This window comes from Anopheles stephensi, unplaced genomic scaffold, assembly GCF_013141755.1.
Source record: "Anopheles stephensi strain Indian unplaced genomic scaffold, UCI_ANSTEP_V1.0 ucontig12, whole genome shotgun sequence".
Lineage (NCBI taxonomy): Eukaryota > Metazoa > Arthropoda > Insecta > Diptera > Culicidae > Anopheles > Anopheles stephensi.
The window spans coordinates 1-21,658 of record NW_023405036.1 but is presented as its reverse complement, the minus strand read 5'-3'; the positions used below and the strand labels follow the sequence as shown (position 1 = coordinate 21,658).

The window sequence follows — 21,658 nt, the reverse complement described above, 5'->3', positions numbered from 1 at the left end:
ATATCCAACGAGTATAACGCTACATGGTGCAGAAACCTCACAAACACTCAATCGAGTATTTGAACACGATCTTGCGTTCTACTAAACTTAAGATAATTTTTTTTCGCTCTTGGCCCTTATATATTGCCCTTATATTGCAAGACTCTAAACGCCACGCTTGAATTACTTCATTAAATTACTTGAAGTAATTTCCACCCAGCTCCAGTAATCCAACCAGTAACCCTGCAATTTTGATGTTCGGCTCAACCAAAACAAACGACCGATCATATGATTGTCAACGTAAACAAAGCAGGTTCACTTTTGCACAACTTACCGTACAGTTCGTCCGTTGTTCCGTGAAGTCCCGCCCGGGGGTGTTGTCCGACATGCAATGGAGCTGCTCGCGTTGGACGAAGATTCGCTGATGGAAATATTTTCCTACTTCTGCTTCAACGAGCTGCTGGTGCTGTCTTCCGTCTGCCAACGCTTTCTACACCTTTGCCAGCGACACCTGCGCAAAATACGCCACTTCGAGCTGGACTACCGCAGTTTGGCGGAACGTGAGAACTATCCGGAGTATCTGCGCAACGTGTTTACCAGCCTGGGGCCAACGCTGGAAGCGTTCCGATTTTCCGGTGGGTACATCATGAACGAAACGCTCAAACAGCACATTGTGGACGGTTTGGCAGCACACTGTACAAACCTGCGCCATCTCACCATCAACTATACGATCCTGAACGAGCAGCAGCTACGACCGCTGGCCGTACTGTTGGACACGCTGCTCCATCTGGACCTGGGACGCTGTGACCTAACGGACGATAGTTTGGGCGAGTTTCTACGGTCGCGTCCGCTGAAACTGCACACACTGGCGGTACCGGGCAACACCAACCTGCTCGGTGAATTTTTCACCCACTGGACCACGGCGAGCGATCTGGAGCAGATTGATTTAAGCTACTGCTTTTCGCTGAACGTGCAGGAGATGGATACCTTTTTGCAGCATGCCAAACGTTTGAAGGCTGTCGATGTGACTGGCAGTCTGTGGTTGCAGCGTAACAAGGATATCTTTAGCAAGGATGGACGATCGATTGCCATGGGAACGAGTATGCCGGTGTTGGAGTATTTCAAGGCAGGCTAAAAGCAAAAGCATTCATTCCGGAAGGAAGGTAAGGGAAAATGCGATCCTTTTACCCGATTGTTTGTTATTGTAAGTTACTGTTTAAACCGTTCAAAAATATTCCAAACATGTTACGTGATATATATGAATGTGAGCTGGAACTAAGGGCCTCTACAAAATGGTCCAACATTATTTAATTAAACGTTTGACTCATCGATGATCTCATCGATCTAACACTCCACTCACAGCAAACCTTTACTAACCTGTTTCGTGAACGGTCACGGCGATTCCGGTCCTTACTATAATTCCGGATGGCGAAAACGAACAACACGGCAACCAGTGTTTTCTTTCCCCGTGTGGTAAGGGTTTTTCGATTTAAAAAAGAATATATATACGGGGTTTTATTTTCTGTGATCTTCATTTTATCCTTTCTGTGTCACGCACACACATCGTATTGAATTTAGTCTGCCTGATTTGTGCCTTATTAGTTAATAAAAACATGAAATACAAATGAACGTACTATGGTGAATGGTGAATGTGGGGGTCTGTTTTTCCTCTTGTGTCCGAAAGAAAAAAATAAGTTTCCTTTTTACAATTTTTTTATGTTATTGCGCCTGCACTTATATGTTAACCAAAGTTCAATACGATCCTGCCCAGTGCTCCCAACACGTAGACACCGCGTGAACCGTACCGCGTTTCTGCAGAGCTTCGGCCCAGCATCACACTGCGCGTCATACACAGATAGCCCGGTCCGGTTCGCGTCCGGTGTCTCGTTCATCTGGCACAGCGGTACACGAAGTTAAAATAATAAAATTACGGTACCCAACACGTGGTATGCGGTTGTACGGCTAAAATAACGTCCACCAGCGATGATGTATTCCGATTCCGATTTCTGAAACCATTCGCTCGACTTTCCTTACGATTAACTGCAATGGTGTAGTGAGAATGGATCGATAGAACAAGCGACAGACAGGGGCGGGCTGCTGCATTACGCATCACGTGCAAACGTGGGTGTTGGCTCTCAGTTGGATAGTGCAATTGGCCTGTCACCTGTCTGAACGCATGCTCAATGCTGCTAACACGCCAACCCTAACTTCATCATTCTCTGCTAAGATTCTTCGACTTCTCACGACCGTTCCTCTAACAAAATGGGTCTCGCTTTTCAGCACGGACCGGGGGCATATACGCGCATTATTCTTGCCGTCCGAGAAAGGAATGAAGGTATGGTTGTTTAGCTTTAAAAACTAATGCATCCAATGTTCCACCGTCTACAGACGCGGCATCTTATCTCCGCCGGTTCGCCGACGTGATCAAACACCGCTACGATAGTAGTAGCTCGGCGGACGCTTTGGATCGACAGGACATACGTATTAACGACGATTACTAAACTGTATCGCTCTGTCTCTACAAGAAGGTACGTGAATGTAAGTATTTTAAAGGTTTTTTTTTTTCATTTTTCAGAGCTGCACCCGGATATCCTTGACTGCAATTGACAGCAGATTATTACATCCTCGATTTTATATTGCTTTACTCTTACTGTATTAAACGATGTGTGGTTTGCATTTTTGTGTTTGTATTAATGGTGCGAGAGAGAGACCCTACAGCAAACCCTTGTTGCGGCAAAACTCGCGCATCAGCTTCTTGATGCAGCTTATCTCGCGCCCAAGATCCTGCGATCGGCTCTTCAGCTCCTCATTCCTTTCGCGCAGCTTCTCCTCCTCAATAAGAATCTCTTCGATTTCGGCCTTCTTCTTCTGGCGGTAGCGCGTCGCAGCGTTCTTGTTCTGCTCCTTTTTGCGCGACTTTTTCTCCTCGATACCACGGCCACCGCTGCTGCCGTTACCGGTCGATCGCTTCTTCATAACGGCACCGCCATTGCGTGCGTTCAGCTTCTTCACTTTCGACGGGCTCCAGTCCTCGTCGTCACCATCGTTGCTGCGGCTGCCGTAGTACGCGGACGATTCGGCCGAATCGCTGTAGACGGGCGAATGGGGGGCAACCATCGAGGATGCCGACGAGCCCGACGACAACGAATCACCACCATTCTCGATCGATCCGACCTCGGAAAATCCGCACGATTCGTCATCGTGGTACGACCGGTCCTCCTCCATCTCCAGCGGGAGCTGCAGGCTGCGCATGATTTTTGCCATCTCGCTCAACTGCTGCGGAGTGTAGTTTAGGTCGAAGTTGAACGAAGTGGTACCGATGTCATCGGGTACTTGCTGCAGTGGTTCCATCGGTACAGCTGCCTGCTGTTGCTGCTGCTGCATGTTGCCACCAGCTCCGATCTGCTGCGATGCCATGGTAGAGTACTCGTCCATGATGTAGTAATCGGTGGTGGTGGTAACGTTGGCACCCTGGAAGGATACCTGCTGCTGTTGCTGCTGCAGCAATGACTGCACATTCGGCTGTGGTGCAGCGTACAACTGCTGAAACTGCTGTTGTTGCGGCACCGGGACAGCGTGCAGTGACGACGGTTGCATTGGAAGGACGCAACCAACGACACCACCGAAGGACGTCGTTTGGGGCGGCGTTTGCGGCGGTGTCAGATGGTTCATCAGCTCCATGCTGCCGGACACACAGTCGAACTCCATCAGCGATTCGGGACCGCTGGCCTGGGGTACGGCGGCCTTCGCCTCCGATTGCAGCGGAAAATCGTAAAATTCATCCTCCACAACGGTCGGCAGCGGACCTACCAAGCTACCAAGCAGCACGGATTCGCTCGACGGTATCTTCAGCTTGTCATCGTAGCATAGATCTAAAAGTAAAAGTGTAGTAAGAAAAAAAGGATTGTTTTAGCTTTCTATTTGCATTAAAATAAACATTTTTTCAAAGGGTATTTCAGGGGAATTTCAGGACTGAGGACTGACCATTGCTACCTGGTCATGTTCGAAACTAGATTGCAAAGAGATGGCAGGCCGAGACCTTTCGAGGTTGTAGAGCCACCGAAGAAGAAGAAGAACCCGAACAGAAGCCATCAAGCGTTCAGCAATCCTCAAGGATACAGAATTATCCTGAGTGGAAGTCCGTGGCTGCCAGCGTTTAAACTCAAGGCAAATATTTATTTCGGTAAAAGACTTGAGAAGGGGGGGGGGGCCCTGACAAACAATTTTAGGCACTGTAGGATTTACGCCTGAATGTATGCAATCCCCAGTACACGTTGCAAAAGCTTCACAGTGTGCTTCCAGTGTGGTCAAAATGGTTGAATAAAGTCGAATGAAATATTGCTTATTATTCGATTAAATCCCCCTCCCTCTATCCTGACCATTTTTTATATTGGCTTACGTGAGCTACGTAATAATTTTTGGTCTCGCTAGGAATGACCAATCAGGCTTACAACATACACGGTGTTCCCGGACTGTAACGGAACATTGGTTCAATATTCAGAAAAGGAGGAAAAATAAGAATAATAACATTTCAAATCACTTCTTACAATGAATATTATCATGCTCTACTCGCTGTCCAGTAACCGTATTAAGGAACAATGCACAATGTTTATATCAAACAAGTTATGACCATACAAAAATCCCACTGTGCAATAAAAATGACAGGCCACAGTGCTGCACACAAAAGCTTCTACGGGGGGTCTTCTCGAGTCTTTTACCAGTATTTCTTGTACTTTTTTACCATTAATTTATCAACATTATGCAAATAAAAAATAAAATCATTTGGATCAAAAATAGAGGAAATGTGATAAATTTCCGATTTATATACATACATTTTTAAAAAGTCTGATGTAGAACACATACAAACATAAGGCCTTTGCTAGCTCATCGCAACGCGCAACGGAACCCTGTATTGTGCGCAATGAATGTTTCCAGAATCGAACCGACAATTCCAACGCAAACGATCGCGATCACGATTGTATTGGGTGGTAATGATAAAAAATAAACCTTTCCCTTCAACAATAAATCCAATGCGTTATAAATAAAAGAAACACGTCGCGCTTTTCGGGCTCGCAGATACGGTCAGCTCAGGTAGAAACAAGACAAGAGTGATAAGAGCGCCGTTTCCAGCTGAAACCAGATCGACAAAATTTGGTTCGTTCATCAAACCGGCTATTTCTCCCCCACAATCACCACCTTTGACCGTGGTGCTATACGCAACCACCCGTCGTGTGCAGTTTTATCGCCAGACGTCAATGCAACTGCTGCTGTCGATGATCATCTAGCCAACCGGCGTGAATCGTGACAAAACTTCAAGTGCAATAAAACGAATGAATAATTCGAGAAAATGCATTCTAGCTGGAAATGAAAAAGCTCGATGGAAGAAGACCTCTCCAGGAAGATGCTGGTTAAAGGGAGAAGGCATGTTTACGGCCAATGTGTTCCTGATACGGAAGGTGTATGAATCATACTATCGTGAACATCCAGGCCGTAGCATAATCTTGTTGATTTTACACTCTAAACCTTCTCAGCCAACCCAACTCAACCCTTCTCATTCGCACCAGCGGTGTTGTAGCTTAATTTTCTCCAGCCGAGTGAAACGAGAGATAAGCGGCGATAAGATACTATTATTCCCGTCCAACAGTTTGATTTTCGCGATATGATGCCCACAGTGCGCGTTGGGTACGAATCGATGCAGCCCCTTGGCAACAAACCCTGCCCGGAACAGTTTATGCTGCGTATGCTAAGTGCACATAAGATAAGGCCGTCGTATTTTTCCCACCCGTTTTGTCCCAAGTCAAATTGCCGTACGGAAATTGATATGATCTACCGAAGAGGCGCTGTGTATTTGAGGGATTTTGAGATAATAAATTATTGCTTCCTTCGTGTCGTTTATAAACTCGAAAAGTTGTACAATCACAAAATTGGGCGATTCGAAACCCACAAAAATACCCGTCCCATTTTTTTTTTTTTTTGTAGCAATACTTTCTCTCTACTTCGAAATCGACTGTGGCAACTTCATCAAAAGTCGTGTTGGAACCCACCAAACACAGCATCGCACCACGGACGGCGACGGAAACGAGCCACGTGCATCCCTTTTGGCCTACCTTCGCGGGGAAAGTGATAGTTAAACATTTCCGCTCGTTATATGCAGCGTCAGGCTTTTGCGTTGCTCGCGCGATTCGGCACGAGGAATCTGATGCAGACTGGGGGCACCGCCTGCACAGTAGCAACAGCAGCAACACCGACAGTCCCGGGAAACCGTACAGCAGTGTACCAACCCGTCACAGACTGGACGCAACGACGACGACGACGACGACGACGTGGATGAGAACGGCGTTCCTACACCCGGCAAACAACCGTGCAGTAGTTCGTAAGCGTTTATCTTCATTGACACAGGCGAGTGTCTTTTGTCGGCGCTATCGACTGTAGTAGGGGATCACGCGGCAGCAGAAAAAAAAGACGCAGAAGAGCAGCTCCTCTTCAAGTATATCCTGTTCCGGTCTCCGCAATGTCCCTCTGGGAATGCGTCGTCTACAGTTAATTCACCACTCTCATCAAAGAATCGCAAAACAGTACGCGGTCTCCAAAACGCTCCCTCAGGTACGATCGATCTTCACACTCATGCTACAACAACGGTCACACGATACGATTATTCCGGCCCGGGGTAGTAAGCTTTCTTTCGCCCATCGAAATCTTCGGCTTGCAACACACTACAACAGCGCACACTAGCGGTCGGCTGCGAACTAATGCTCCTTGTGCCACCGAATCGGGCGCTCGGTTCCTCGATTGTTCGCTGCAAGAGGTTCAGTGTGGTGCGGATTCTTCCATCATCATCAACATCATCACCGCTTATCGGTGGTGGCAACCCCCACGATGATAACGGACGGGCGCGGGTATGGTGGCGCGGTAGTGCACGATCTTGAACCATCCTCGCCCAGGGGTTAGACAATAACTAGGAGATTTGCCAATGACACACACACACACACACCCATGCGCGATGGACAGGCTTGGGATTTAAAGGAAAAAAAAGACGAACCACCGAGAACAGAATGCCATCATACCGGGCAGTCTCGAGGAAGCTTTCATCTTTCGCTTCCTCGGGACACATCTCCCCTTTGCATTATCAGCAAGGATGCATCAATTTCGGGGACAATGGTCTGCTCCTTTGCCGATCGAGATACGGTGGCATCGACATCCTTTCGCTTCCGGTGGTTCATGGTTCCGGGGGTCAAGCACCAAAGTTAACTCCCATTCCACAATCAAAGCTTTCGCGGTACATTAGAACGGTTTCGAAAGCTAGTATGGAGCAAAACGAATGCACGAGACGGTGGGGTGTTTATTTCGCGAATCGTCTTCCGCCAGGATGATCAACACACATCTCTTGAAGTCATTGACCTGTTCAAGGGTTCGTAACAAACGGCGCAGTATAAATATCCGCTTCAACACTGTAATATGTGTGCAAGGTCTTGTTGTAGGGTCACAGGTCAGTCCATTCTGCAAGTGAGAATGTTTTTTGTTCCTTCTCTGCCACGAACAACACACGTGAAGTTAAAAGCGGTTCTCCATTTTGGCGTCCACGCTACAACACCAACCTAGGTAGGTAGGGGAGGCAGCAAAATACATTCTTCTCGCTTCTTAATCGATCAATCAAGCTATTAGATCACAATATGACAGCTTCAATCGACTGCCGCCGGGCGTGGGTAGATGTCTTCAAATTGCGGTACGGAACTTTGTATGGCAAAAAAGGCCAGAATTTTCATGACGTAGTGTAAAGGTTTGTTGAAACATCTTATGTTTAAAATTTAACAAAATAACGGCCATTTTAATTTTACAGCTTCCCAAATCTTTTTGGCAACTTTAAGCCATGGAATGACCTTACGTCAATAATCTAGTCCAAACATTGACGTGATGAAAAATGTATGACTAGTGTCCGTAAGCAGAGCTGACTACTTTGCAACGGGTAGAATCAAGTCACAGAGAGCCAGAAATGGCAGGGCGACCTCTCGAGGTTGTAGTGCCAAGAAAGAAAAAGAAGAAGTGTCTGTTTAATGATCTCGGATCGCCTAACGGATGTAAGACATCTTTGGTTCATATCTTTTGTTTAAACCTTGGAATCCTACGCGAACACCTTATCCTATATTTCGACAGCTAGAGTAAAGCAAACGCTTTAAAAGTTCGTCACAATCAAACTGTAATTAAGCTCCGTTTCAGGCTGACAAAAGGTTCTTGTGCTGACACGTACCAAATATATGTATTTTATAATTAATACATGCTAATCGCGCTTGTCACTGCCTAAGGATCCTTGTGTAGTGTCATGGCGTTCACAATTATCATCATAACGATCTGATCTACTGTCGATCCTTTTCTGTTTCAATCTTTATTCTACCTCACTCTCGCCTTCGTTATTTCCTTTGCATGAGCTCATTAAAGCACATACACTGACCTACTTTTGGGGACACCGAAGCCCTCAATTCGCTCAAAATCAAAACATTGAAGAAATAGAAAGGCAAGGCCAGCAGGTCAATATTCATTGATAACTTGCACAAACATGCATGCACGCGTACGGCTTCCTAGTTTGGGAAGCTCGCGGCTTAAGCAAACCAATGCGTGACCAAGGGTTATTGGCTTACGGGTGCGTAGTTTTTGCTAAACGCCACTCCAAGGTTATGCTGCCACTGAGATCCACACACTTCCTAATTCTAAAGGAAGTGATCCTAGCGGATAGGCGCTGGAATAGTGGATCGGCTCGATTTGAAACTATTTTGTTGCCGAGCAAGTGCATTAACTACTTTCAAAATGGGAAAATTCTACCAGTTGCAAGAAAAACAAAGCCATTACATACACCGTAGCTCATACAATTTCTATCCTTTGCTCTCCCATGCTACGCCGACAAAAGGCTCTCTCCATCTTGCGCAGTGATTACAAAAGGCAGTGCAACACCGACCGACCCAACTGCGTACTTCATGCTTGACGCAGATTATCGGAGAAATAAATATTCATCGGTAGCGAATCGAACTTCAAGCTACAGCTCACCTCGCCCCGGAACGTTTCCATAGCCTCTAACCATTCTCTGACCACCACCATCACCACCAGGTGAGACGGTTCTTCGACGCGGTGCAACCTCAACCCTTGTAGAACATGCACTCCCTAGACTGGTCGGTCGTTGGGGGAAACCTGTTCCACGACAAACAATTCCACATTGTGCGGCCAGGAACAACCACCACCATCACACACCACAGGCATAACAATCCTTCTGCTTACACAGGTGTAACACACAGCCGTTATGGGGAGGCTTTTAAGGGGATTCAGATTCCATTCGCTTTCTTACGCAGACGCCCGCCACCAGCACATACCAGGACCCTCCTCCCACGAAGCCGCGATCAGTAAAACAAAAAACTGGTTAAATGCAGTTTAGTGCAGTTTCGAGTGTAAGTATATATGTAGAGCACCTTCGTCGTCCCCATTGGTGTTTTAAGGGAGTACAACAAAAAATGTCACCACCTCATGATCCAGTGCCGCCCGGTCGGCTGAAACATCGGGACTGGAAGCATTTAAATCAAATATATAGACTAGTTAACCGCCACCGTTTATCGATATTCTAGCAGTAGGTGCTCCACAGTGGAAGCGAGCCACCTACACCGAAGCTAGTCACAAATTTGCATCGATAATGTAGTTTTGCGCTAATGGTTGCACGGCGCTACCGTGGCCCCACGGGGGATACCTTTGCTCCAACAAACTCATCGCACCTCTTCCGGGGGCGGAGGCATCTGGTGTAACACGATTCTCGTTTGAAAAAACGATCAAGGGTACGTACGGCTGGCTGGAAATGTAGCTGCATCTCGACCCTCCCCATGATAATTTGGTGGGAAAACCAGCACCTCCAGCTATTCAATAATAGTAAAACACGAGAGCGTGCGTACGTGCGCGTGCAGTTTACCGTAGGAAAGCACACTTTCCATTCATGCACAATGTTTTTTTTTGCAATGATTATATTAGACTTGGCTTGGAGGAAGCAAACTCCCGATGATGGTATTGACGCATTATTGATGCTTACTTTACGCAACATTATTTGAAAGTCAATTTAGAGAAACAGATTAATGTTAGCGATCTCTGATGGTAGAAACTGGCTTCTCAGTGACGCATATTCGTTTAAAATCTGGGAAGTTGTAAGAACGTTTATCAGCCAGCGATTCTTCATCACTGTTCGATCAACGTCCACCGCTTGGCGCCCTCTAGCGGTAACCTAATTTTGGGCGGAATCTAATCTACCCGTCGGCCCACCAAGAGACAGCTCCTAATCATTTGCGCAGTGTTCAGCAATGCGTTACCCACTCGCGCTCTAATGTCAATCAATAAAATAAGGGCAAGTCGGCCAGTTTCCAGCCCAACGCCCCAAGGTGCAATCCTTCACATCTGGGCTCAATAATACGTTAGCATGTTGCAGCATCAACCGGATCATTCTTGTATTGGCCCGTACCATGCATGATGGAATATTTCCCACTTATCAGCTCCTATGGCTCGGGAAGTCCAAACACACTCACAACAAAGGCAAACTTATTGCAAGTATTTTTATTCCCCTGATACATCCGCCATCGAAGCGTGATTGCTCCATAAAAAATGTTCGAAAAAATCCATCACGCCTCAACGCGTTTCCCGTCCGTTCGGAACTTTGCATTCGCGAAGGCAAGCCGAGAGACGAAAACGCTGCGAACTGATAACCGGACGCAGCCTGATAATGTGCCTCGGAATTTGCATTTGCAGAGACACGGCCTAAATGGCCGAAGGAGGGAAGCAACATTCCAAGCAAACAGGTCCAATCAGACCGTTCCGGCAGGGCCATCCTCGATTTTAAGCATGTTTATCATACTCATAAATGACCTTATGTTCGTGCTGATACTAACCGTAGACATTCATTTCTAGGACGAAGGCTGGTTTCGATTTTCTGCGTGGTTGATTTGTTGGAGCTTTGTTGCTGCTGCTGCCGCTGACTTAAAATACAAAACCCTAGTCCTCCTTATGCTTGGGGCTGTTTTTCTGAAACCTGACTATAGCTGTGTACGTTCTACTACTCTGTATCTAACCGACGTTCCCTTTCACCCGGTACGAGAGTGAAGGCGATTTGTGCTCACGTTTGGCAGTTGAACGTCTGCCGATGTCTAGACCCTTCTCGAGTGGCTTCTTGAGTGGTGTACGAGCTTTAATTGTCTGTTTTACTACTTCCTGTCGACTCTCCAACGCCAAAGAACAATGGCAATTCAATTTATGCGTGTACAAAACGCTGCAACTATTAGCTAAAATTAATCTCGTACAATCGTATCCTATACGGCTAAAAAGGTAGTTGGGAGGAAAAAAAACTTCGACTTTCTTAATTTTAGGCTAAGCTTACTATATTCCACCAGGGATTCGAAAATATGGGCACACCAGAATTTCACAATCGACTATCTCCAGGAAGCTCCTCCTCTACTATGTTTGTGCTAATATCAAATATTCCGTTCAAAACTAAAAAAGAAAAGGATAACGAACGGAAAAGCAGTGCTCTGTTGAAGGGCCGTACCAGGGCCGTTCAAACACCCGGTTATTCCGATATCGAGATTGATTCACTCACTAACAAGGTACGTTAACAAAAAAAAAAAAAACAAATAAAACGAGCAAACAAAGTATTATGAGAATTATTTATAAACAAAAATACAGCACAGCAATTTTTGATCACAGATATATTGTGTTGCCTACCAAAAAAACTGAGACACCAGAAAGCGCGCCACTCAGTGCGTCGCCGGCACGTCTCTGCGTGTGGGTGAGTATATAAACGGTTTCGTAGTAAAAATTTGGCAATTCCAATTTGGCAAGTCCTTCTCGCTAGAGCTTTTCAACCTTTCCGTATCCTTCTACTTGTGTTTTCGTTGTTTTTTCTTCTTCTATTGTGCCTCGTATTTTCGTAAAGCACTGAATGGATAAGAGATTGGGAATAATGCCGTCTAACTTAAAAACAAATGCCCTTAAAAACAAATCGCAAAGAGAGCTATTAATATTATGATTGTGCTATTGTGCGCTTCTCAAGCTTCTCAAGCGTTTATAATGTTTTTTGTTTCGTGTTTAACTGTCTGGATCCCTCCAATACCAATGGCGCAATGGGTTTCCCGAAATTCAAACTCGCAAACGAATTCAGACGGCAGCAGCAGCGAGCTCGGGACAGCAGCAGCACACCAGTCGTCTCTTCACCAGCTTCTGGGAGTTGAACACGATCTCGCGATTCCAAGTGTATCGATAGGCCACCGCAACGACGGCCACGACGCTCATGCTCACGGGTGGTAACGGTAGCGGTGTGGGCCGAATTTTGCCAGCTCCGTTAGCGCGGACGGTGCGAAACAGTGTGCGACGCGGGGTTTACATCAAAACTTCCGGGTCCTGGTATGGCTCCACCGGATAACACTAGACAGCGAACAACTATCTTCTTCATACACCCGCAGCAAGGGGGGGTTGGCTGTGTACGCCACAAACGCACAAACGTCGTTTCACTTTTCCTTTTTTAGCTTTTTGTTGTGTTAAGCACCACCGTAGCTCATTAGGCACATGTTAAGGCGCCGGAAGAAACTCCTTGAAAACAAGGCGCGCACATACACACACATACACAAAAGCAACTAATGCGGCTCAAATAATAAGAACACCAGTGTAAAGAACAACGCAGATAGCTTCACGCAAGCGCTAGCAACCACGCGGACGCGACTCAAACGACTGACTGATGAGTAAAGCCGATTCGTAACTGCGTCGGAGAGACCACCAGAGCCACCATTGTTGGTGTTAGTGGTGGTGGTGATTCTAAAGGTGAATCGAATCGACACACAATCACTCCGATTCGATTTCTCATCCCCTAGGCCGGCGCCACATACAGTGGGGTTGCCGCACGAAACAAACACAACAATCGCACCGTGTGCGCGTCACAGTGCGCAACTCGTCTAGACGACCACCATCAAAATGGCCACTACTTCATAAGCTCGGGCAGAGCGTTCAGGGGGTGAAAAAGTGATCGGTTCAGTGTGCTAGTGTACCAGCGAACAGAGTGAGAGCAACTCTCAGTGAGAGCGAAAAACCCAACCCCCCGTTCGGGTATACTATCAGCATTTAATCGGCAACGTGTAACGACACCAATGACAATGGCGGTCGGTCCGTCAACCCTTAATCCTACCAACACCACCGCCAGACGCATGTTTCGGTTGACCCATACGCACACATCAAGCGGCTGCTGAGAGTTAATGAGTGCCAAGTTTGCTCCACCAAGTAGCTGTGTCAAAAGCGACGCTTCGACTCATAATATATTGGTGGGTGTTGTGGCAGTGTAAAATGAAGGGAGTTGCGCCTTGTTGCGTGTAGCCCGATAAGAAATCTTCAAAATATTCCAAAATTGCTTGGTCAAGACGGACACAAACATAACAAAAATGAACGTTTGCTTCACACCTGAAGCGCCTGTTCATCGTAGGGTCTTTCAAAATGTGACCCAATCTGAACAATGACGACAAGCGAACAGAAAGACTGAACCTGTTCCACCACTTCCCGGTGATGGTGTGTCTCGAAAACCCTTTACTGGGCTGCCTCTTTCTGTTGTCGTCTTTCAGCGTAGCTACTCGACGATACGTTTTGCACGATGGACATCATCACCTTCGGAACAGGTACCACCACACCAAAGACCCCACAAGACTTTGTAGCTCTTTTCTGACCTGCGATAAGCTGGTTCCAGTTTCCAGCGCGCAACGAATCGAGAGAAACCCACAGCCAATCACCATATCGTTCACGGCAAGGCTGTGTGGAACAGCGTCGAGATCCGAGAATATCGCTGGAATAATTTTGAACGCGATGCACTACCGATCCACAGTGAAAGTCCGACCGAGAAGAAAGAGAGAGAGAGAGAGAGAGAGAGAGAGAGAGAGAGAGAGAGGAGGGAATATGGATCACCTGTTTGCCATGGGTTTGGACCGAAACTGGTAACATTATTCGAGGCTACCGAATTAATTTCTGTGGACGACGGACACCATAAACCCACGGATCTGAGGAGGCATATAGATACTTGAGAGCATTTTGACATTTTCTTTGCTTCTTATGCAACCCACTTGTGATTTGGATGTAGAAAACTCAATTTTTCGATTGGGAGTTGGAGGCTGCAAGCAATTCGATACTTCGGAAAAATAGTGCACAATAAAAAGGGCTAGCTCAATAGATTTCTTTGTCCGTTCAATACCACATGAATAATAGCTGGAATACATGCCGAGGTGCATCATCTCGCAGCGCAATTTAGCGAGCGGTTATCATGAGTGCAACAAAAGAGCCCACAAGTCGGTGCAATGACGAACAATCACCACAATAGGTCGAATGCGATAGGAAGCCGGACTTATTGCCTTTCGCCTATCGTTGCTCAGCTTGCCCTCTTGAAGTTCTTGCAATCTTTGCCGACCATGGTGGCCGCATCCTGTGGTGAGATCATGATGCACATTCTACTTTCCAGAAGATGAAAACATCCCTCATCCAGCGGGTCATCGCAGCACACATTTAGTGAGCCCTCCTTCCTATCTTATCACACCCCCGTGAAGTGTATAAACGCGTACATTAGATCCAGACTATAGGTTGCAAGGAAAGAGTCCTTTTCAAACGTTCGATCCATCATCAAACAATCAGCAAAGAAGAGCTCCATCCAGAAACCCCTCCTTGTGGAAACTTTTTTTTCTACGTTCCAGTTGTCATCCGTTCTTCCTCCCCCCCCCCTATCTTCCATGCTTATGCCTCAGGCATCCTTGTCTGTCACAGCGACGCAAATCCCCAATCACAACAGCTTCAATTAAATCGTTTAAATTATTTATCATTTACCAATGTAACGCACATCAACAACCGTGCTCGGGATGGGTGTTGTTATCGTCGTCGCGCCATCCAGGGGTGGTATGCAAATTGCGACAACATGTTTTATTATTGGCCCCACCGATATTGAGACAAATCACTTCAAACGTTTACTACACATCGACAGAGACCGACTGCAAATGTGTGAGTATATATGCGGCCAAACGGTCCGTCCAAACGTGCGATGGATCGCGCACGGATTGCGTGTGATTGACGTCCCAGCCTTACACAAACGGTACACACATTGACACCGGTGGTCTTCTCACTCACCCTCTGGAGCTGGTTAACCGTTTCGAATCTATCAAAGGGATTTCCGGATGATTGGAAAAGGCAACAATCTCACAAAAGGGTTTCCCAAACCCCGGACAGACGGGCAAAGGTGAGTTTTGTCCGGACCGGTTTTCGCTGTGTATTGTTTTACTTTTTTCAAGTCACATTCAAAACAATAATCTACCCTTCCAAAGCACGCGCGAAAGGGCAGCAGTTGTCTCATAAAGCGTGCAAAGAGGCCTCGTATTTCGCTATCAGCAACGCCAGAGCGTGCTTTTATAGCAAAACCTAGACCACCGCTAGACCACCGAACGGAATGGCCCACAGTGCAGGAAGCTATCTCACCAAGGTTAGATTCTCGAGGTATGTGCGTTTTCTTAGCGAGTTCTACATCTTACTGCAGTCGCCCTTCAAATCTTCAGTTCAAACACCACACCTCACAAGTCGTTTAGGTGATTACCGTTACTAAAGGGATTAGGCAGGCGGCAATCCTTAGGGTACATTCAAGTTTTCTAAACATCAATGCATTTCCACTTTATAAGTTGTTGTTAAAACGGTAATTCCTCACTATTGATTATAATGGTCGCTCTAACGAGTTGTTTGAGTTATCTGGTTACTGTAACCAGATTTTAACCGACACCCAGCTTAGCTCACCTGCCTGTATGATAAACGTTCTATCACTTTGCTTAATTCGTGACCAACCGATGGCAGGAACCGGTTGCAAACAAGCCTCTGCATGCTAGCCGTGCAATCATGATTGATTAAGTGCTAATATATTAGCATATTGCACCTGCCATTACGAAATCGCACAAAAATGCCGACATGTACATGCATGTGGGGCATAAAATGTTTTAGGGATTCGATCGACTCACTTTCAATGGGTGCGAATCCTTATAGCCGAGCGAGGTTACGAAACTCTGTATTGAGTAATGCTGTGTAGAACACTGTGATCATACAGTGCTTATCGTTTGATCGCTTGAGAATTCTAAAATCAATTCCTGTCCTTCATTAAGTAAGAGCTGGTGCCCCCAGTAATCAAGCACATTAGCATGGCAAGCCCAACAAGAACGTTTGCTTCATAGATTATTTACTATTTTAATATTATTATTTACTTTACTTTTGCTACAGGCACCCTGAACCCTGCTTGCTTTCTAATCTTTTTCCGTTTACTGCTTATAACACATAAAACACAAACAGGTTAAGTAACATCCAAACAGTGAACTCAAGCGCCCACCTGCTTTAATATGGTGGGGAACCTTTTTACTTCCTTGCTGACCGTGATCATGCAGCAGTCACGTGATCGCTGGAAGGAACAGCAACACTGACAAACGCATGTACGTCTATAGTTAGCTACGCACACTGTAGTAATATGCGTGAATTGGTGGACAGCATAAGCTCTACTTGTTCCAACAAAAAAAACAATCAAAACAAAAGCTACTTTTACTTTGAACTCACAAACACCACGAACCTGCGGTAAACCAAACATGATCGAGGAGAATCATATATTGAAGGCATGCCAATCTCCACCGCAAATGTGAAGCTGGCCTTTTTTTCTTCTTGATGGAAGTGCTTATCGCTTGACTGCTTTGTTGCCAGTTAGCAAATAGCTAGCATACCCGGCGTAGAGAGAGAGAGCAACATGGAAAGTAATATTATTTTTTTTCAATGCATTAAGCGTTGTAATGATTCCTCCTTCTTTGGCTCTACAATTTCGAGAGTTCTCTGATGTACTCAACCCTTAATTACGATGGAGTTTGGTTTTTGTTTTGTGAAAAACTGGCGCCTCCATGAATATGCTACCCCAGCTGCCCTGTTATTATTTTATTTGCAATAGTTCACTGCCAAAACCGCTATGAAATCCTAGCTCATGGTTAAACACTATCGTTTATCGATCGTCCCGCGTAATATCAGTACCATATCGTTTTGATATTACTTAAATCATTGCCACTAATGTTTAATGTAAATCCGGCCATTTCGGTTAAAGCTCCACTCGACTGAACCGAGTCATTTAATATAGTAGATCGACTAGGTATTTTAATCACACCTTAGTAATAATTATTTTTCAGCTCTACATCTACACAGAGCAGCAATAAGTAAGCTGAAGTTGGTTCACACTTCCATTTCTACTTCGCTAGAACAAATAGCGGTTTCAAATTCGATCAAGTTATATACTGCGGTGCTAAGGATTCTTCCTTTCTTCTTCTTCTTCCTTGGCACTAGAACCGCGAGAGGTCTCGGCCTGCCATTTCTAGTTTTCTGTGACTTAATTTTACCCGTAGTAAAGTAGTGTAGCCTTACGTACAGGGAGGCGCGGTCTGGAGGGATTTGAACCCCGGACCTGCCGTGTGAAGGCCGGCGTCGCTTCGCCTCGGCCACCGGATTCTTCCTTTGCAGGAGACAAATTACTTTGTTTCCCGGAGCCACGGATTACTTTATTGCAATAAAGACCGGATTTATAGAGATTTTCTTCAAATACTGCTCAGTAATAAATTCTTAAGAGAATTTCAAGCCTAATGAATTTCAGCATCCTATTTCTCTTTGGTACAACAATTTTGCTCAATATGGTGGTGGTAAAGGTTAAGAATAATTCCAAATTAAGTAATGTGGATTATTTCGCCGGGAATGCAGAGGTAACAATTTTTGAGTGAAGAGTGGTTATCAACTGAACACATGGAAACCAAGAACAAGGTACAATGCGATTAATGTTACGTGACTTGGAGCTGTTAAGTTATCCTCCAACAGGTTGTGTTTTTATAACAATAGAAGGACCCGGCCTGTATTGCTATCCTCCAACTCGTTACTGAATAGAAAATGCTTAATGTTATTTTCTTCTGTTTACGTGGCTCGAAAGGTCTTGGCCTGCGAATACTGGCTCCGTGACTTTATTTTACCCTTAGCTGAATGGTAAGTCCAGGACAGATAGTAATGTTATTTTATTGTTATAAATATTCATTGAAAAACATTGCGGAGCGTAAGGAGCATCGATCAGTAATCAATTTTAACTAACTAATTTTAACCAATAAAGTCGTCATAAACCGTATTAAACAAAAAAAGAAGATGTTTTCCCAGCACCACTGCATAAGATGTTGAACCTTTTAGGAAGAAAAAGATTATTATCTCTGACTCTCTGACAGAGTAAAGCTAACCAACATTCGTCCTGAGCACATGCAGATGCACATCTGTAAAAGTACAACACATAACGTCAAAGCTTTCACAGTCCAATGATCGACCAACGGACCCAGACAAACGGATAATTTAAGAAACGAAAAAAAACTGCTGCTTTAAGCGGATACTTAATGCAAGAAACATTTTTTTAATAACAAAGCGATTGCGCAAGAGTTGCTTTTTGGTCTTTTTCATACAAATTCATTATTAGAATTTTAGTACATAAAGTTTTGTAGTCTTCTCCAAAAGCATTCATATACCGTACTTCATTCGCATTAGTCATGATTTCGGTACGTTCTACTAACTGCATACATATCATGATGATGCATTAACAGGGATTTTAAGTGGGGGTGATTTTATAAATGTAGATTTCATGTTTTGTCACAATCGGAATGAAAAGCAAAAACCAATTTCCTCCCTACCTTCAGGCAGCTTTCCGAGGGGAATCACCAGAACATCTCCTTTCAACAGTATGGATGGGTCAGGCTTCAAATCTTCTTCTAAATCGATGAGACCGTTATTGAACAGGCCTTCTAAAATAAAGAAAAGTGGAAAACGACAGATCAGCCCAGTGGTTCCCTCCAAAAGCGCGTTATAATTGTACGGTGCAGGTACAGCTACATACCATTGCAGTAATCGTAAGAATCGTCGAAAACGACCTCCTCAGCAAATCCATGCTGGGAGTAGTCCGACGGAGACGACGGCTCCATCTTGCCCTCCCAATCGATCGTCGATGGAAAGATGGTGGGCGTCGTCAGCATATCCATTATTGATGCGGACTGCATTGGTACGGACAGGTAGCGAAGCTGGTGATGACGGTTCGCTAAATTGCTCTTGGGCAATTTGGGTGGTAAATGATGTTAAAAATTGTTTTTGTACGAAATCGGTGGCGTACGTCGCTGGGACAACATTTTGCTGGTTTGGGGTGCCATGACGGCTCTAAAACGGTAGAAAGGAAAACGAGAAAGAATTAGTTTGCAAGTTTAAATGAAACACCGCTCACTCGACAAAGAAAGTCTTTAAACTTGGGCCGTATGTACTACCATGGACCGGGCACAAAATTCCCCTCTCTCTAATTACTGCACTATCTCGCTGCGCGATCGAAACTTGGAAGGTAGAACAAAAAAACGAATACTACAACATCTGGCATATCTCTTATCGCTCGCATCATCGCACTCGACAGTAAACAACCGTTTCCGATAAGCCCTTTCAATACCCAGCCCACTTACAAGGGTTCGATGTTAAGAAAATTGAATTCGCATTGCACAGTGCGTTTCCCCTGGTAACGCGTCTTCCGCTCCATGCTACTGTGATGACTCACAAGCATTAGAGATCTTCCCATACATGCATGCTTCTCCCACTGCCGTTTGCGCGTCGTCTCGATGCTGAATGTTTGTGTGTTCGTTTGGGGGTTGGAAGAATGAGCATCGTAACAAAAAAAAAAGTGCTTCCGTCATTCGCATAACATTAGTGACGCTAATAGCAGCATCACGTCACCCACTTCATACACGGAATGCCGGTAAATCTGAGGGGAAGGTGTTTGCGAAAAAGTTGTGAAATCGATCGCACAACACACATCGAAATGCAGTTTGCTGTCCAGCAGAAAACCAAAGCATACTATGCGTGATACATTGAGGTAAAAGTAGGTCATCGTAAGATCAAACAGCAGCGAACGGGGCAAGAGAAAAGAAACTGCACCACTCTGCAGTTCTGTGGTACAAGTGTACAAGATTCCCCACCAATTTATTGGTGGACAACTGTTTGACCATAAACCAGTTTTTGGTCTACTGCAAATACAGGGGGGGGGGGGGGGGCCTTACTGGCTGTCCATAGCATGCCATACAACCAAGTGACTGGTTGGCACATGGGCCCTCTAACACCAGCTTGGCCAGCATGAATTGCACGCGCGCGCAAAGGGCATTACATCATTTTATACCAAAATAAATTTCCCTCGCTTTTCCTTAATTTCCGGCACCGTTCGGTAGGTGCATTGTTTTCCGTTCATTTGACACCCGTTTGGCGCTGGTACAACAACGATAAGCGGGTAAATTTGTGCATTTCTTCCGCACAATTGACAAACCTCCCATCCGCCCTGTTCCGTTCCAGTCCCTTATTCCATGTCACCCCAACATACTCGGGGGGCAGTAGGAATGTATGTTGCGTAGCAAAATATTTTGCACCACCCTGCGTCAAGCTGAGCCCTTTTCGTCCATAATCACACACACACACACACACACACATACGCACGCATCACGGTTAGTGCTTTCGTATCTAAAATTGGGAAGGAAATTAACGCTGTTCAATACTTACAACTCGTTAAATCGCATATTTGTGGGTGTACTTTGGGCACCGTAGTGCGCTTGCTTTTCAGCACGTCAATTAATCCATTTTTCACCTTTTAATAAGCACAACACAAAATTTCAGTACGTTCGTTCTTTGTGGCTGCATTTGGGAAACTGAATCCGAACTCCTAGCTGTGTAAACGGCACGCGCTGCCGATGACGCACACATGCTGCGCGTGGTGAGAAGGTGAGCTCATGGCATACTGGTGGTCGCCATATTGGGTTGCGATTTGATGAGAGTGGTGAATATCTTAATTAAAGACTTAATTTCTCATTGTAATGAAAATTAAACCACATTTTTCAAGCGAGGTTTGCTAAAACCTCACTCATTGGCTATTTCAACTGAAAATAACAGCAAAAAGATAAGCAAACAGAAACATATCATAAAAAATAAGTGTTGTTGGTGAAAATAAATCATCAACCGGTTTTTATTCGAGTCACATTCATTGTATTTAAAATCGAGGAATTAAAAAAATGGGTTAATAATAGATTTCTCAGCAACAATTACGTAAAAATAAAATAATATTTCTATTGCGAATAGAAATGCAATGCACCGGGTGTGCCATAGGTCCGATCGCCTATTGACAAGTAAATTTACAGCTGATCGCGTATCGATCATCATGCGTTGACGGTTGTGAAAACATGTAAACAAGCTACGGTGTAAAGCGGTTCCTAACAGAAGTTAAAAATTTACACTTAAATACTTCCAGTGAATAACAGCATAACAGGATAACAGTTTGATAAACAAACTACGTGCAACATTTAAACGTTAAAAGTGCTTGGGAACCTTGTCATGCTGAGGACGACCGTTTGAAGTGTAGTATCTACATCCGGTAAGTCTAGCGATTCTATTGATTACTACATACCAATAGAAATATTTTTTAATGTGATTAAAACCTTGTCAGTCAGTCAGACATATGATCTTTTTAAATAGTAGTAAAAATATGAACCGTTTCGTTAATTAACTCCGTAAATAAGGTGGTGAAATCATTGGTGGAGGGATTTCTCTTTATTCGCCG

General features: G+C 45.0%; 2 protein-coding genes across 5 annotated transcripts; one reads left to right on the top strand and one right to left on the bottom strand.

Moving 5' to 3' along the window:
* Positions 1-261: 261 nt before the first annotated feature.
* On the top strand, positions 262-1,629 carry LOC118515251. The gene has a single exon (XM_036061937.1). It carries the CDS (start codon positions 371-373, stop codon positions 1,112-1,114), a length of 744 nt encoding a protein of 247 aa, XP_035917830.1. The 5' UTR covers positions 262-370; the 3' UTR covers positions 1,115-1,629.
* Positions 1,468-20,755, bottom strand: LOC118515250 (putative uncharacterized protein DDB_G0274435). 4 transcript variants are annotated; one of them, XM_036061933.1, is made up of 4 exons: positions 18,923-19,235; positions 18,720-18,830; positions 13,695-13,835; positions 1,468-3,851 (listed from the first exon to the last, which is right to left on the bottom strand). In XM_036061933.1, the coding sequence occupies exons 1-4, from the start codon at positions 19,080-19,082 to the stop codon at positions 2,692-2,694; spliced, it is 1,572 nt and encodes a 523-aa protein (XP_035917826.1). In that variant the 5' UTR covers positions 19,083-19,235; the 3' UTR covers positions 1,468-2,691. The 4 variants fall into 4 exon arrangements, with proteins under 4 accessions (XP_035917826.1, XP_035917827.1, XP_035917829.1 ...); XM_036061935.1 differs by lacking the exon at positions 13,695-13,835 and adding an exon at positions 20,608-20,755 and having other exon boundaries at positions 2,503-3,851; positions 18,923-19,236; XM_036061934.1 differs by lacking the exon at positions 13,695-13,835 and having other exon boundaries at positions 18,923-19,240.
* Between the last annotated feature and the right edge of the window lie 903 nt (positions 20,756-21,658).

What these genes read in the sequence shown, in the direction of transcription:
- LOC118515251 (XM_036061937.1), top strand. Translation starts at nt 371, where the DNA reads ATGGAGCTGCTCGCGTTGGACGAAGATTCGCTGATGGAAATATTTTCC.
- LOC118515250 (XM_036061933.1), bottom strand. Translation starts at nt 19,082, where the DNA reads ATGCAGTCCGCATCAATAATGGATATGCTGACGACGCCCACCATCTTT. An exon ending in CCTCGGAAAGCTGCCTGAAG is followed by an intron (nt 13,836 to 18,719) that starts GTAGGGAGGAAA and finishes GTGGATCGGTAG; the next exon opens with TGCATCGCGTTCAAAATTAT. An exon ending in CTGGAACCAGCTTATCGCAG is followed by an intron (nt 3,852 to 13,694) that starts GTCAGAAAAGAG and finishes TTTTACTTTTAG; the next exon opens with ATCTATGCTACGATGACAAG.